Source organism: Ranitomeya variabilis, chromosome 2, assembly GCF_051348905.1.
Source record: "Ranitomeya variabilis isolate aRanVar5 chromosome 2, aRanVar5.hap1, whole genome shotgun sequence".
Classification (NCBI taxonomy): Eukaryota; Metazoa; Chordata; class Amphibia; order Anura; family Dendrobatidae; genus Ranitomeya; species Ranitomeya variabilis.
In genome coordinates, this window is record NC_135233.1 from 576,455,384 (window position 1) to 576,469,152 (window position 13,769).

At 49.3% G+C, this 13,769-nt stretch overlaps 1 protein-coding gene across 2 annotated transcripts in view; it reads left to right on the top strand.

The window, feature by feature from the left end:
- The window catches only part of BBS2 (Bardet-Biedl syndrome 2), a 77,809-nt gene that overhangs the window by 18,389 nt on the left and 45,651 nt on the right, over nucleotides 1–13,769 (top strand). For both annotated transcript variants that reach the window (XM_077288290.1, XM_077288291.1), the window contains exons 4-5: nucleotides 1,106–1,231; nucleotides 13,127–13,189. In XM_077288290.1, the coding sequence (XP_077144405.1) occupies nucleotides 1,106–1,231; nucleotides 13,127–13,189 (189 nt within the window). The remainder of the gene's footprint in view (nucleotides 1–1,105; nucleotides 1,232–13,126; nucleotides 13,190–13,769) is intronic.

The following is a 13,769-nucleotide window of genomic DNA, read 5'->3' on the forward strand; positions in this document are numbered from 1 at the left end:
CAACACTGCTGCATCCCTCTGCAAGACATCTCACAATTTTGGACTTTTCAGAGCCTGTCAAATCTCTCTTCTGACCCATTTTGCCAAAGGAAAGGAAGTTGCATAATAATTATATAGGGTTTTGATGTCATTAGACAAAACCCCTCCTCATTACAGAGATTCACATCACCTGATTTACCTAATTGGTACTTGGCTCTCAAGCCTGAACAGCTTGGAGTAGGACAACATGTATAAAAAGTATCATGTGATCAAAGTACAACTTGCCTGATAATTCTGCACAGAGTGTAGAGGAGAATAGGGTGGAAGCATAGGAATGAGGAAAGCATAGGATGGTAGCATAGGATGGAGGGGAGCATAGGGTGGAAGCATAGGATATAGAGGAGCATAGGGTGGACGCATAGGATATAGAGGAGCATAGGGTGGGAGCATAGAATATAGAGGAGCATAGGGTGGAAGCATAGGATATAGAGGAGCATAGGGTGGAAGCAAAGGATAGAGAGGAGCATAGGGTGGAAGCATAGGATATAGAGGAGAATAGGGTGGCGGCATAGGATATAGGGGAGCATAGGGTGGGAGCATAGGATGGAGGGGAACATAGGGTGGAAGCATAGGATATAGGGTGGGAGCATAGGATATAGAGGAGCATAGGATGGTAGCATAGGGTATAGGGGAACATAGGGTGGGAACATAGGATGGAGGGGAGCATAGGGTGGAAGAATAGGATATAGGATGGTAGCATAGGATATAGGGGAACTTAGGGTGGGGACATAGGATGTAGCAGAGCATAGGACAGTAGCATAGGATATAAGGGAGCTGGGGGGAAGCATAGGATGGAGGGGAGCATAAGGTGGAAGCATAGAATATAGGGGAGCATAGAGTGGAAGCATAGGATATAGAGGAGCATAAGGTGGAAGCATAGGACATAGGGAAGCATAGGGTGGTCTCGTTACTTTTCATGGGAGCATTCTAATATCTGGGAGTCTTTAGCCTTATTTTCTTCATTTTTGATATGGCTACCACATCTACCGTGATTGGGAAAAGCTTCAGATTGTGTATACATTGTATGCTGATATCACCGTCTGTCATTTTTGTTGTAATTGTTTAGATTGCGGACGGTGCCAATGCGGTCATCCTCGGTTCCTTTGGAGATGTCACTTGTCCCCTTGCAATCATTGGTGGAAACTGCGCCTTGCAAGGATTTGACAGCAGAGGAAATGACATGTTTTGGACGGTAGGACCATATATTCTCGTGTGTCATTGGAGACAGTAAATGACGGGAGTCTGCTCAGATCGGCCAGCTATCATTTTTTCTACCATTTCATTCTATTTCATCTGTCTCTTTCATTGTAGAAAAAAATGTTTTTCTATGTAGGAAACATTATCGTAGAGACAAGTGCAGAAATCCAACATTCACCTTTTGTTCTCCCGGAGATACGTTTCTCACAGAGATGTCAGCCGGCAATCATGGATCAAAATTGCCCGTACAAGTTTACGGGTCCATGACAATCACTGACAGCGCTTGGATGGCACCAGTGTACAATCTGAGTGCCAAAAGAGAAGTTTTACATTTTCTTTATTTTTTGATTGATGAAAAATCACTGATCGTAAAACACGCATTGATTAGTCCCATTTAAAGACCCTTTTACATGGCTGACGTTCTAGTTTGGCACACATACATATTGCATATTGTCGGCAGCATATCCTCTGTTTGGCTGATCGCTGCCATGTTTGCACCTAACAGTAACCATGAACATTTGCTCTTACAAACAATCATTTGGTTGATTATCAGCTCATGTAAAAGGCCCTTGACTTGTCTTTAGAAACGGCTCAGTAAATTTTTACTGGCACCACACATCACAGGGAAAATGATATATGACCTCATACTCCTTTTCTTTATCGCTTCATTGGGGGACACAGGACAACCATGGGTGTAATCTTCTGCTGCTAGGAGGCTGACACTATGCAAAAAAAGGAAAAGGCGTAGCTGCTCCCACTCAGTATACACCCACCGACAGGCACCAAGTACCTCAGTTTGTGCTTAGTGTCTGTAGGAGGCGGACCTGGAACTTCAGATCCGCTGCTAACCTTGAATTCCTTTACAGGTTTTGTTGTTTTTATTAACATTTTGGCTTTTCTTATTCAGATACAGCATTCAGGGATTCAGGGTGCAATCTTTCACCCTGCCTCCCCAGAAGGGCGGCTGAGCGAGCAGTGTGGTGTCGTCATCGCAACTCTCAGACCGCCGGCAGGACATTATCCCCTGTCACCCTCCCAGGTGCTCCAGGGTTTTTTATGGTGGCGGTCCTTGCCAAACAGTCCCCCTCACCCCTCTCCTCGGAGTGGGCTGAGAGGAAGACGGTGGTCACCAGCGGTGACCCTCCCCCTTGTCTTTGGGGTCGAGGCCGTCTTCTGGACGAAGGATTCCGTATCCAGCGACCCCTCTCTCAACGGGCCCCTGGACGATCCTCTCTCCCCAGTGGAACCGGACATGCAGGTACCAAGCGCTTCAGCGCCAGCCGCTTTACCACAGCAGTATCCTCCCCTGACTAGATGTGCAGCGCTCTCTCCCTGACACAAAGTCCCGGCTTTTTTACTTTCGTTTTCACCGCTGCGGCCGGCCATGCCCCCTCCTCGGGCGCGCTTTTTCGGCGCTCTTTTCCTCCTCCACTCAGGATGGCTCTTACATCTCGGGCACGCCCTTCCCTTTTGGCGCAGCCCTATCAGGAGCCTTGGCTTATCCTCACAGCACAGCTCCGCCCCTTCTTCACCGCTGGCACTTCCTGTCTCTGCAGCTCCGTGCACAGGAGAATCGTGCGTTGGGGACACAGATAACTCTGCTCTGTGGTGCGGTAGGATTGCGACACTATATTGGTCCCTCCCTCGGTATTATCCATACCACTGTAGGCCCCTTAGTCTTTTTTGTAGTATAGCGCTGCAGAATCTCCTTATGTCCAACTCTTCTGGAGCCTCCCTTCCTGTGCTCGTTGTAAGATAAAGTGGTCAGTAGGCCAATCGTCGCCTCTCTGCCAGTCCTGCAGTCCTCCTGCCATGTCTGCCCCGCAGGAAGCTTCTGACTCTTGGGATGGGGCGCTCCCCCTCCCCCTGAGTGGGCCGTTGCTATCTCGCAGTCGGTCTCTGATTTGACTAAGGTGTCTCAGTCCCTGGTCCAGGCGCTTGAACGTCTTCCACAGCTACCTACAGCCAACATTGCTCCGACCGTCCCCCATGGCGAGTCGGTCGCACCTGACCCTGAACCTCAGGGAGACAAATCAGCCAGCCGCTCTAGAAAGAGGACTCTTTCTGGCTCTTCGTCTAGTTCTCCGGGTCCCTCCGCAGCGCTCAAACTGCTCTCCTCCTCCCAATTCCCCTCTTCGGAGGAGGACATTGGGTCTGATGTGGATTCCCAGTCCGGTTCTGACTCTGATTCAGACCAGACTTCTAGCATGCAGGCTGTCGTAGATAGCCTTATTTCGGCTATCTCGCAAACCCTCAAACTAAAACAAGACGAGGCTTCTCCCCAGGATTCCTCTGTCTCTTTTAAGCGGGTGAAGCGTCCCTCTCGCTCCTTTCCTACCCATGATGAGTTTGAGTCTACCCTGTCTAAACACTGGGAACATCCTGAAAAGCGTTTTTCGGGTAGAAAACGTCTGGACGTGCTCTATCCCTTTAGCGCCGACCTTCTTTCTAAGTGGGCTGAGTCTCCCAAGGTCGATCCGCCGATCTCCCGTCTTTCTTCCAAGACGGTTCTCTCCTTACCGGATGGCGCGTCGCTTAAGGACGCATCGGACAGACAGTTTGAGGCACTGGCCAAGTCAGCTTTCGAGGCAGCGGGTGCTTCTCTCTGTCCCAGCTTCGCTTCCACCTGGGTGGCTAAGGCCATCTCTGCCTAGGCCAAGATTCTCCGCCGGGGCATTTTGGCTTCGGCCTCCCCTACCGAGCTGGCTGACCTCGCAGACCAGATTAACCACGCAGGAAAATACCTTCTCACTGCCTCCCTAGATGCAGCAGCCTGTTCGGCCAGGGCAAGCAGCAACATTGTCGCTATTCGCTGCATTCTTTGGCTGAAAGCATGGAATGCAGATGCTACCTCCAAATGACGCGACTGGTGGCAAGAGTACCTCTCTCCCCCAGTCCAAGTCAAAACGCTTCTTTAACTCAAAGGGTCCTCGGACATTTCGTCCCTTTCGGCCGCTTGCAGCCTCAGATTCCTCATCGCAACAAGAGCGCCCCGCTACCACGGGCGAACGCAGAAAACCCTCTTACAAGCCAGCTCCCATGTGGAGGTCCAGGGCTCCACCCCCCAGGCAGTCCGGACCTCGTTCCAACAGATACCGTTCTAAGTGACAGGTTGCCCACACCTGGGAGTCTTCCGAGGGTGGGAGGCAGGCTTCTCTTCAAAGACACCTGGCTGTCAGATATCAGCGACGCCTGGGTCAGAGAGATTATTACCTCCGGGTACAAGATTGAATTTTCTACCCTCCCGGAAAATCGCTTCTTTTCTCTTCACCACGACAGCACCCACTTGAGAGAGGGGATCCGCCCCTAGGAACAGGAAACCCTATGGAGAGATAAAAGGGGCGGTCCCCCTCGCTCCCACAGTTGGTTTCCTGTTCCTACGGGAAACGCTTGGAGAGAAGAGGATACCCAGCCTGGATGCCGCTTGCGCAGTTTACCTTTATGGGACGGCAAGGGCTCCAGAAGCTGGAAGCAGCGTCGGGGGTCCTATGGCAGCTTCCCCCCTCTGCTGGCAGGTACCGTGAGGCCGGGTCCGGGGAGTCGCCTGGCTCACGAAGATCCACCCAGCGGACCTGCGGGGACCGTATCGCTGGGGTAAGGAGATCCTGCGGCGCCATCTCCGATGGTGCGCAGGCAGCGTGGGTCCGGTGTACTATCCCCCGGAAGCAGTATCGCAACTTCCGGGGTGATTCAGGAGGAGAACGGCGCCTGTGCTGATGCTGGATGGGAGCGCAGGCGCATACAGCATAGCCGCGACCCGGATGTAGCGGTCACTTCCGGGTGCGGCAGGAAGAAGATGGCGGCCCCCATTACAAAAGGACGCCGACACTGATCCTCCGGCGTCCATCATGGCATCTCCCCAGGACCCGGCGATGGCTTCATCCGAAGTCACCGCTATTACGCCTGGTAGCCGGACAAGCAGCAGTCGCAGGTCTTCATCTTCTAAAAGCGCCAGAGATAAGAAATCAGGCCGGTCGGTCCCTCCATCTGTGCCTCCGTCTCCTCCTCATCAGCCGGCAAAAAGAACAGGGAAAACCAAACACAGGCAATGTGCTTTATGTTCTCAGCCACTCCCGGATAGTTACTTAAAAAAACTGTGCCAGTCTTGCATCGAATCCACCTTACGTGAGGAGTCTTCAGTAAGGTCGGAAGATATAAGGAGTATGATTCGGGAAGAATTACAGGCCTTCCGAAGCTCGGAAAAAATTCCCGAGGGTAGGAAAAAATACAATTCCCCCAGGTCTGAGCAGTCTTCTGATATTGAAGATAAAGATTCGGATGGTTCCCCAAGGATCATTTCCTCAGATGATGAGCGGGATACATGCTTTCCCACAGACAGTATCGACAATTTAGTTAAATCAGTTTGTAATACCATGGGCATTGAGGATACGAAAATCCCTAAAACACCACAGGACGTGATGTTTGCAGGCCTGTCTGAAAGGAAAAAACCTTCTTTCCCTGTAATTCCAGCAATAAAAAATTTAGTAAAAAAGGAGTGGGAAAGCCAGGGACAAAGAGGATTGCCGTCTTCGTCAAAAAGACGCTATCCCTTTAATGACGAAGATTTCTCTATATGGTTAAAAGCCCCGAAGGTAGATGCAGCAGTGGCTTCCACTTCTAGGAAATCCTTACTACCTGTTGAAGATTCCGGCTCTTTACAAGACCCGCTGGACCGGAAAGCTGATACCCTCTTAAAAAGAGCATGGGAATCCTGTACAGGAGCTTTCAGGCCGGCTATATCGGCCACATGCACTGCCAGGTCCATGTTAGTCTGGTTGAATGATTTAGAAGAAGGATTAAAAAGTGGCCTTTCCCGGGATAAACTGATCTCTTCCATACCATTAATCAGAGGAGCTACAGCCTTTTTAGCGGATTTCTCAGCTGATTCCATACGGCTAGCTGCCAAATCGGCAGGTCTGTCTAACGCGGCTCGTCGAGCCTTATGGCTAAAGGGGTGGAAAGGAGATCCCCAAACGAAGTCTAAATTATGTGGTCTTCCATGCCAGGGTGAGTACCTATTTGGTACCAAGTTAGATGAAATACTAACTAAAGCGGGTGAGAGGAAGAAGGGGTTCCCCAATAATACTTATCTTCCATCCTATAGGAGAGCGTTCTGAAAGCCCATGTTTAATAGAAGAAAGGACTATAAAAACCAAGACCGCTGGGCTAATAAAGACTTTAAACAGAAAGGAGCTTTTTTCGGAAAACGTCCATTCAAACCTGAGGATAAACCCCGTTAGGACAGATCTACCCGTTGGTGGTAGGTTGTCTTTCTTCTCTTCACAGTGGCTGACAATGACTTCCAATCCATGGGCAATTAGCCTTATATCTACGGGTCTAAAATTAAAATTTGCCCGAGTCCCTCCGGACTCATTCTTATTGACTTCCTTAAGGTCTCAATCACAACAAGAGGCCTTAGAACAGGAAATAATAAATCTCCTGTCCAAAGGGGTACTAGTGGAAGTCCCTTTTCAGCAAAAAGGAAGGGGTTTTTATTCCCCTTTATTTTTGAGTCCGAAACCAGACGGATCGTTCAGAACAATAATTAACCTGAAAAGACTAAACATCTTCTTAGAAAACCAAACCTTTAAAATGGAGTCTATACGATCAACTATAAAGCTTCTGTTTCCCCATTGCTTTATGGCAGTACTTGACCTTAAAGATGCGTATTACCATCTACCAATCTTCATCGAACATCAGCAATATCTACGGGTGGCAGTTATGATGGAAGGTCAAGTAAGGCATTATCAATATACAGCAATGCCTTTTGGACTGTCGATAGCTCCGAGAGTCTTCACAAAATTAATGTCAGAAGTAATGTCATATTTGAGATTAAAAGACACACTGGTAATACCATATTTAGATGACCTTTTGATAGTGGGCAACTCCTTTTCCCAATGCCATCAACGTTTACTTGATACAATTTCATCCCTGCAGGAATTGGGGTGGTTAGTAAACTGGGAAAAATCCAAATTGTCCCCCACAACTCGACAAACATTCCTAGGGCTTATTCTAGATTCTACAAATCAAAGGTGCTTTCTTCCTGACTCTAAACAATTAACAATTATAAACAAAAGTACAATCGGTGATTAATAACCCCCTAATTTCTCTGAGAGAAGGGATGTCCCTTCTTGGTTCTTTCACATCGTGTATCCCGGCTGTCCCATGGGCTCAATTCCATAGTAGAAAATTACAGTATAAAATTCTACAGGAAGAAGAGAGGTTACAAGGCCAATTAGATAGTCGGTTATCTTTACCAACAGACGTGTTAAATTCTCTTACCTGGTGGTTAGACCAGAGTCATTTTACCAGTGGGGTTCCCTGGGTGGTTAAACCTTCAAAAACAATCTTTACCGATGCCAGTCCTAGTGGTTGGGGTGCACACTTAGGAGATCAAATATTTCAAGGTCTGTGGTCTCTTAGAGAATCGAACGATTCTTCTAATAAAAAAGAACTGAAGGCTATCTATCATGCCATATGTAAATTTCTTCCGCAGTTACACGGAACGCATACAAGAATCTTTTCAGACAACATGACAGCGGTGGCATACATAAACCACCAAGGGGGAACAAGATCAGAAGCTCTCATGTCTATAGCCGGCGACATTCTATCCATAGCAGAGGAGCACCTCCTATCCTTATCAGCACTGCATGTAAGAGGAGTCGACAATCCAAAAGCGGATTTCCTCAGCCGCCACACTCTCCGCCAAGGAGAGTGGGTTCTCAGCCGTCGTATCTTTTTAATGATAATCAAAAAATGGGGCACTCCCGAGATAGACCTTTTCGCGACCAGACACAACAGACAAGTCAAAAGGTTCGCTTCATTGTTCCGATCCGACAATCCAGATATCTTCGATGCTCTGCAAGTCCCATGGACATTCCAGAAAGCATATGCCTTTCCCCCATTAATACTTCTTCCAACTGTGATCAGGAAGATAAGGGAGGACAGAGCAAACGTGATCTTAATAGCTCCGTTTTGGCCCAAGAGGCCATGGTTTTCCTGGCTGAGAGCCATGTCTATCTCAGACCCGTGGATCCTTCCGGAGGATCAGGATCTTCTCTTCCAAGGCCCCTTCAACCACCCTCATGTGAAGGGTTTACGGTTGACAGCCTGGAATTTGAGAGGCAGCTGCTAAAGATGAGAGGGTTTTCTAACAAAGTAATTGACACTCTGCTATTGAGTAGGAAAAAATCCACCACATCTATTTATGTGAGAGTGTGGAAAAAATTTTTAAACCTCTACCCGACAGCACTATCAAACGAAATTCATGTTCCTATAATTCTAGAATTTCTTCAAAAAAGGGCGCGATTTGGGTCTGTCTGTCAGTACCTTAAAAGTACACATTTCTGCGCTTGGTGCTTTATATGGTCACGATATTGCAGGTAACAAGTGGGTAGCCAGGTTTATCGCAGCTTGCCAAAGGTCGGAGACAGTTCAAATTCCCCATGTACCACCTTGGGATGTCAATTTAGTCCTCGAAGCTCTGACAGACCACCCCTTTGAGCCACTACATTCGGCTCACATAAAACACGTCTCCATCAAGACAGCTCTTCTTGTCGCGTTAGTATCGGCTAGAAGAGTGAGTGACATACAGGCATTGTCGATAGATCCACCGTTTATGTCTATATTTCCAGATAGAATTGTCCTAAAAACGGACCCTGCCTACTTACCCAAAGTATGCACTACATTTCATAGATCACAAGAAATTTTCCTTCCCTCCTTCTATGATAACCCTACGAATCAGGAAGAACAAAAATACCACACATTAGATGTGAGGAGAGCCATAATAGCCTATTTAGATAGAACTAGCGCCTGGAGGAAGAGCAGGGCTCTCTTTGTTTCCTTCCAGGGTCATAGAAAAGGAGATGGAATCACGAAGGGTACTTTATCTCGGTGGATTCGGGATGCAATATGTCTGGCCTATTCAAGGGGAGAACCCACCTGAGACCGTAAAAGCACATTCCACTCGGGCGATAGCATCATCCTGGGCCGAGCGAGCGGAAGTTCCAATAGAACTAATATGTAAGGCCGCAACCTGGGCTTCTCCTACTACCTTCTATAATCACTATAGATTGGATTTATCTACTTCATCTGACCTGTCCTTTGGTAGATCAGTTCTTAACACTGTGATCCCTCCCAAATGACTATCTCTGAAAGTCTCTCAAGTGGGTGCTGTCATGGCGAAGAGAAAACACCGGATTACTCACCGGTAATGCTCTTTTATAGAGCCACGACAGCACCCCTTTACTTCCCACCCTAATAAGTTATTTTTATATAGGAGCACGATTAAGGGTGTTTTGGTTCTTGTAGTTAGCCATACTTAAGTTAACTAATGATAAATGATGAAATCAAATTGCCTACTAAATCTGGTGGGCGGTTCCTCGCAATCTCTGTAACCCACCTGTGGGAGCGAGGGGGACCGCCCCTTTTATCTCTCCATAGGGTTTCCTGTTCCTAGGGGCGGATCCCCTCTCTCAAGTGGGTGCTGTCGTGGCTCTATAAAAGAGCATTACCGGTGAGTAATCCGGTGTTTCTCTCTCGTCCCCCAAAAAAACAACCGTCCCATTTACCCGGTTTGCTCCAAGCCGTGGGGGTCTCTGGTTGCCGCCAGAGTTGTAGTTCCCGTTCCTTCCGACTAACGTTTTTCCAGGTTCTACTCAAACCTTTTTGTAGTCCAAAAGAAGGACGGGTTTCTCCGCCCTATCCTGGATTTGAAGCTTCTGAACGGCCACGTCCGACCTCGCCACTTCAGGATGGAATCCCTGCGGTCAGTGATCGCCGCCATGGAACCCGGGGAGTTCCTCTGCTCGGTCAATATTCAAGATGCGTACCTTCATGTCCCCATCTGAGTACGGCATCAGAGATTCCTTCGATTCGCAATCGAAGACAATCACTACCAATTCACGGCTCTCCCTTTCGGTTTAGCGTCAGCCCCCAGGGTTTTCACCAAAATCATGGCGGCGGTCATGGCCCTCCTTCGTTCCAGGGGGTTTCTCGTTTTCCCCTAACTGGACGATCTGTTGATCAAGGGGTCCTCTCGTCTAGACTGTGCTCAGAGTCTCCAGGTCTCTCTGGACACCCTGACCCGTCTCGGCTGGATTATCAACCGGACCAAGTCCTCCCTGATTCCGTCCCAACGACTGTCCTTCCTGGGCATGGTGTTCGACACGAACTTAGCTTGGGTCTTTCTCCCAGAGGACAAGTTCTCAGTTCTCCTCAAAGCGGTCCGTCTTCTCAAACGCCCAGCTCCCCGGTCGCTTCGGTTCTGCATGGGAGTCCTGGGGAAGATGGCGGCCTCCATGGAGGCTGTTCCCTTCGCCCAGTTCCACAACCGCCCTCTCCAGCTATTCCTCCTATCCACCTGGAACAGGTCTTTGGATTCCCTGGACCGCCCCGTCCACCTTCCTCTGCAGGTTCGTCAGTCCCTAACGTGGTGGACGCTGTCCTCCTCTCTCCTGAGAGGAATATAATTTCTTCCCCTTCAATGGCAGGTCATCACCACCGATGCCAGCCTACTCGGGTGGGGAGCAGTCTTCCGACATCACACGGCTCAGGGCCGTTGGACCACCCAGGAAGCTCTTCTTCCCATCAACTTTCTGGAGATCAGGGCAGTCTTCCTTGCGCTAATACACTGGCAGTCTCTTCTGACGGGTCTCCCCGTCCACATCCAGTCAGACAACGCCACGGCCGTGGCATACTTAAACCACCAGGGCGGGACTCGCAGCGGCCAAGTAATGGCAGAAGCGGCAAAGATCCTTCGGTGGGCGGAACGCCACGTTCAGGCCATATCAGCCGTTCATATCCCCGGGGTCGAAAACTGGGCAGCCGACTTCCTCAGTCGCCAGGGTCTAGCAGCGGGCGAGTGGTCTCTCCACCCCGCAGTTTTTCGACCAAATTTGCCTTCGCTGGGGTACGCCGGACGTCGACCTTATGGCGTCCCGTATAAACCACAAGGTCCCTCAGTTTGTCGCCAGATCCCGGGACCCTCTTGCCGTCGGCCACGACGCTCTGGTAATTCCATGGTCCCAGTTTCAGTTTCCCTACCTGTTCCCTCCCCTCCCCTTGATTCCAAGGGTGGTAAAGAAGATCAAGTTGGAAGGGATTCCAGTCATACTGATAGCGCCGGACTGGCCAAGGCTGCCGTGGTACGCCGAGCTCGTAAATATGCTCGCCGATACTCCTTGGAGACTCCCGTATCGGCCAGACCTCCTCTCGCAGGGACCTCTCTACCACCAGAGTTCTCAGTCGCTGAGCTTAATGGCAGGGCCGTTGAGGCCGCAGTCTTGAAAAACTCTGGTCTCTCTTCCCAGGTCATACAGACCATGATCAGAGCCAGAAAGCCGGCTTCTTCCCGTATCTACCATAGGTACTGGAAAGCGTTCTTTCGCTGGTGCGAAACCAATGAAGTTTTTCCAATGTCCTTTTCTCTTCCGTATCTTCTCGGTTTCCTCCAGTCTGGTCTCGATTCGGGCTTATCCCTCAGCACACTCAAGGGACAAGTGTCCGCTCTGTCGATTCTCTTCCAGAGTGACCTTTCCTCTATTCACCAGGTTCGGATTTTTCTACAGGGAGTTGCGCATATCGCCCCTCTTTTCCGTCCTCCCTTGGATCCTTGGGACCTTAACCTGGTCCTTGGTGCTCTTCAGGCTGCTCCCTTTGAGCCTCTTCAGGACGTGCCCTTTTCCTCTCTCTCTTGGAAGGTCGCCTTCCTCATTGCCATTACATCTATCAGGAGGGTCTCCGAGTTGGCAGCCCTGTCATGCCGTTCCCCCTTCCTGATTCTTCATCAGGATAAGGTCGTTCTTCGACCGGTTCCCGAATTCCTTCCCAAGGTGGTCTCGGCTTTCCACATCAACGAGGACATAGTCCTTCCATCATTTTGCCCTTCTCCGGCTCATCCTTTGGAGAAGTCCCTTCACAAGCTTGACGTGGTCAGGGCCGTTCGGGTCTATCTTTCTAGAACCGCTCCCTTCCGTCAATCGGATTCTCTCTTGGTTGTTTCCGAGGGTCGTCGGAAGGGCCTTCAAGCGTCTAAATCCACTATCTCCCGCTGGATTCGCTCGGCATTTTCAGAATCGTACCGTCTTCATGAGGCACGTCCTCCTTCGGGGGTGCGAGCTCACTCCACCAGAGCTGTCGGAGTTTCTTGGGCTGTTCGTCACCAGGCTTCCGCCTTGCAAGTTTGCAAGGCCGCAACCTGGTCGTCTTTGCACACGTTTACGAAGTTCTATCGGGTTCATACCTAAGCCTCGTCCGATGCAGGTCTTGGTAGGAAGGTACTGCAGGCGGCAGTCGCACACCGGCCGACCTGAGACCTTTTTCTCATTTCCTTTCTACCCACCCTTTTCTGGGACTGCTTTTGGACGTCCCATGGTTGTCCTGTGTAACCCAATGAAGCGATAAAGAAAGAGGGATTTTTGGTACTTACCGTAAAATCTCTTTCTTGGAGCCTTCATTGGGGGACACAGCACCCTCCCTACTTGTTTGTTCTGGTACCGTGTTTGGGGCCTGGAGGCCCAAGTTTAGTTGGTACTTTTACTATTATGAGTTCTGTTGCTTCTCCTACTGCTTTTTGCACTAACTGAGGTACTTGGTGCCTGTCGGTGGGTGTATACTGAGTGGGAGGAGCTACGCCTTTTCCTTTTTTTGCGTAGTGTCAGCCTCCTAGCAGCAGCAGCATACACCCATGGTTGTCCTGTGTCCCCCAATGAAGGCTCCAAGAAAGAGATTTTACGGTAAGTACCAAAAATCCCTCTATATCGGCCATGATTTTCGCCTTCCTTTCATACTTCCATAGACCTCAGTAGGGGTGTAATCTTTGACGTGACTTTTTCTGTCTGTGTAATTCATCTGCTGTTCTGTGAGACGTTTCTTGTTTGATGTGTTTCAGGTTACAGGGGACAATGTGCGCTCCCTCGCCTTGTGTGATTTCGATGGAGATGGGAAAAAAGAGGTAAGGATATCAGAAGTGATTGTGGCTTCTTCCAGATAGGGTTAGATGCCATTTAGTACTACTTGCCCTGCCTCACCAATGGCTGGGGGACCCCTGGTGATCACCATCAATGGCTGGGGGACCCCTGGTGATCACCATCAATGGCTGGGGGACCCCTGGTGATCACCTGATTCCTGGAATAACTTTCTTTAAAGATGGGGGTGAGCATTCAGGAGATATCCTTTAAATCCAGGTATGATGAAATGTTAATTAAATATTTTTTTTTAGAATTGTCAGTATAGACTGTCCACTTTCATGTGCAGATTGTATGTAACAAGGAATGAGGGGGGCTTATGTCATGTTATAGATTATTTAAAGGGAATCTGTCATCAGGTTTTTGGTATTTAATCTGAGAGCGGCATAATCTACACCAAGATAGCCTGATTCCACGGATGTATCACCTATTAGTCTGTGTGTTATAATTTCAATACAAGCAGTGTTTTATCAGCAGGAGACGATCACTGTCGGACTAGGTCTCACGAGCCTGTCAGTGAGGCTAAGTTGTGTAACGCCGCTTCCAGCACTGATTGTTAGATTGCTG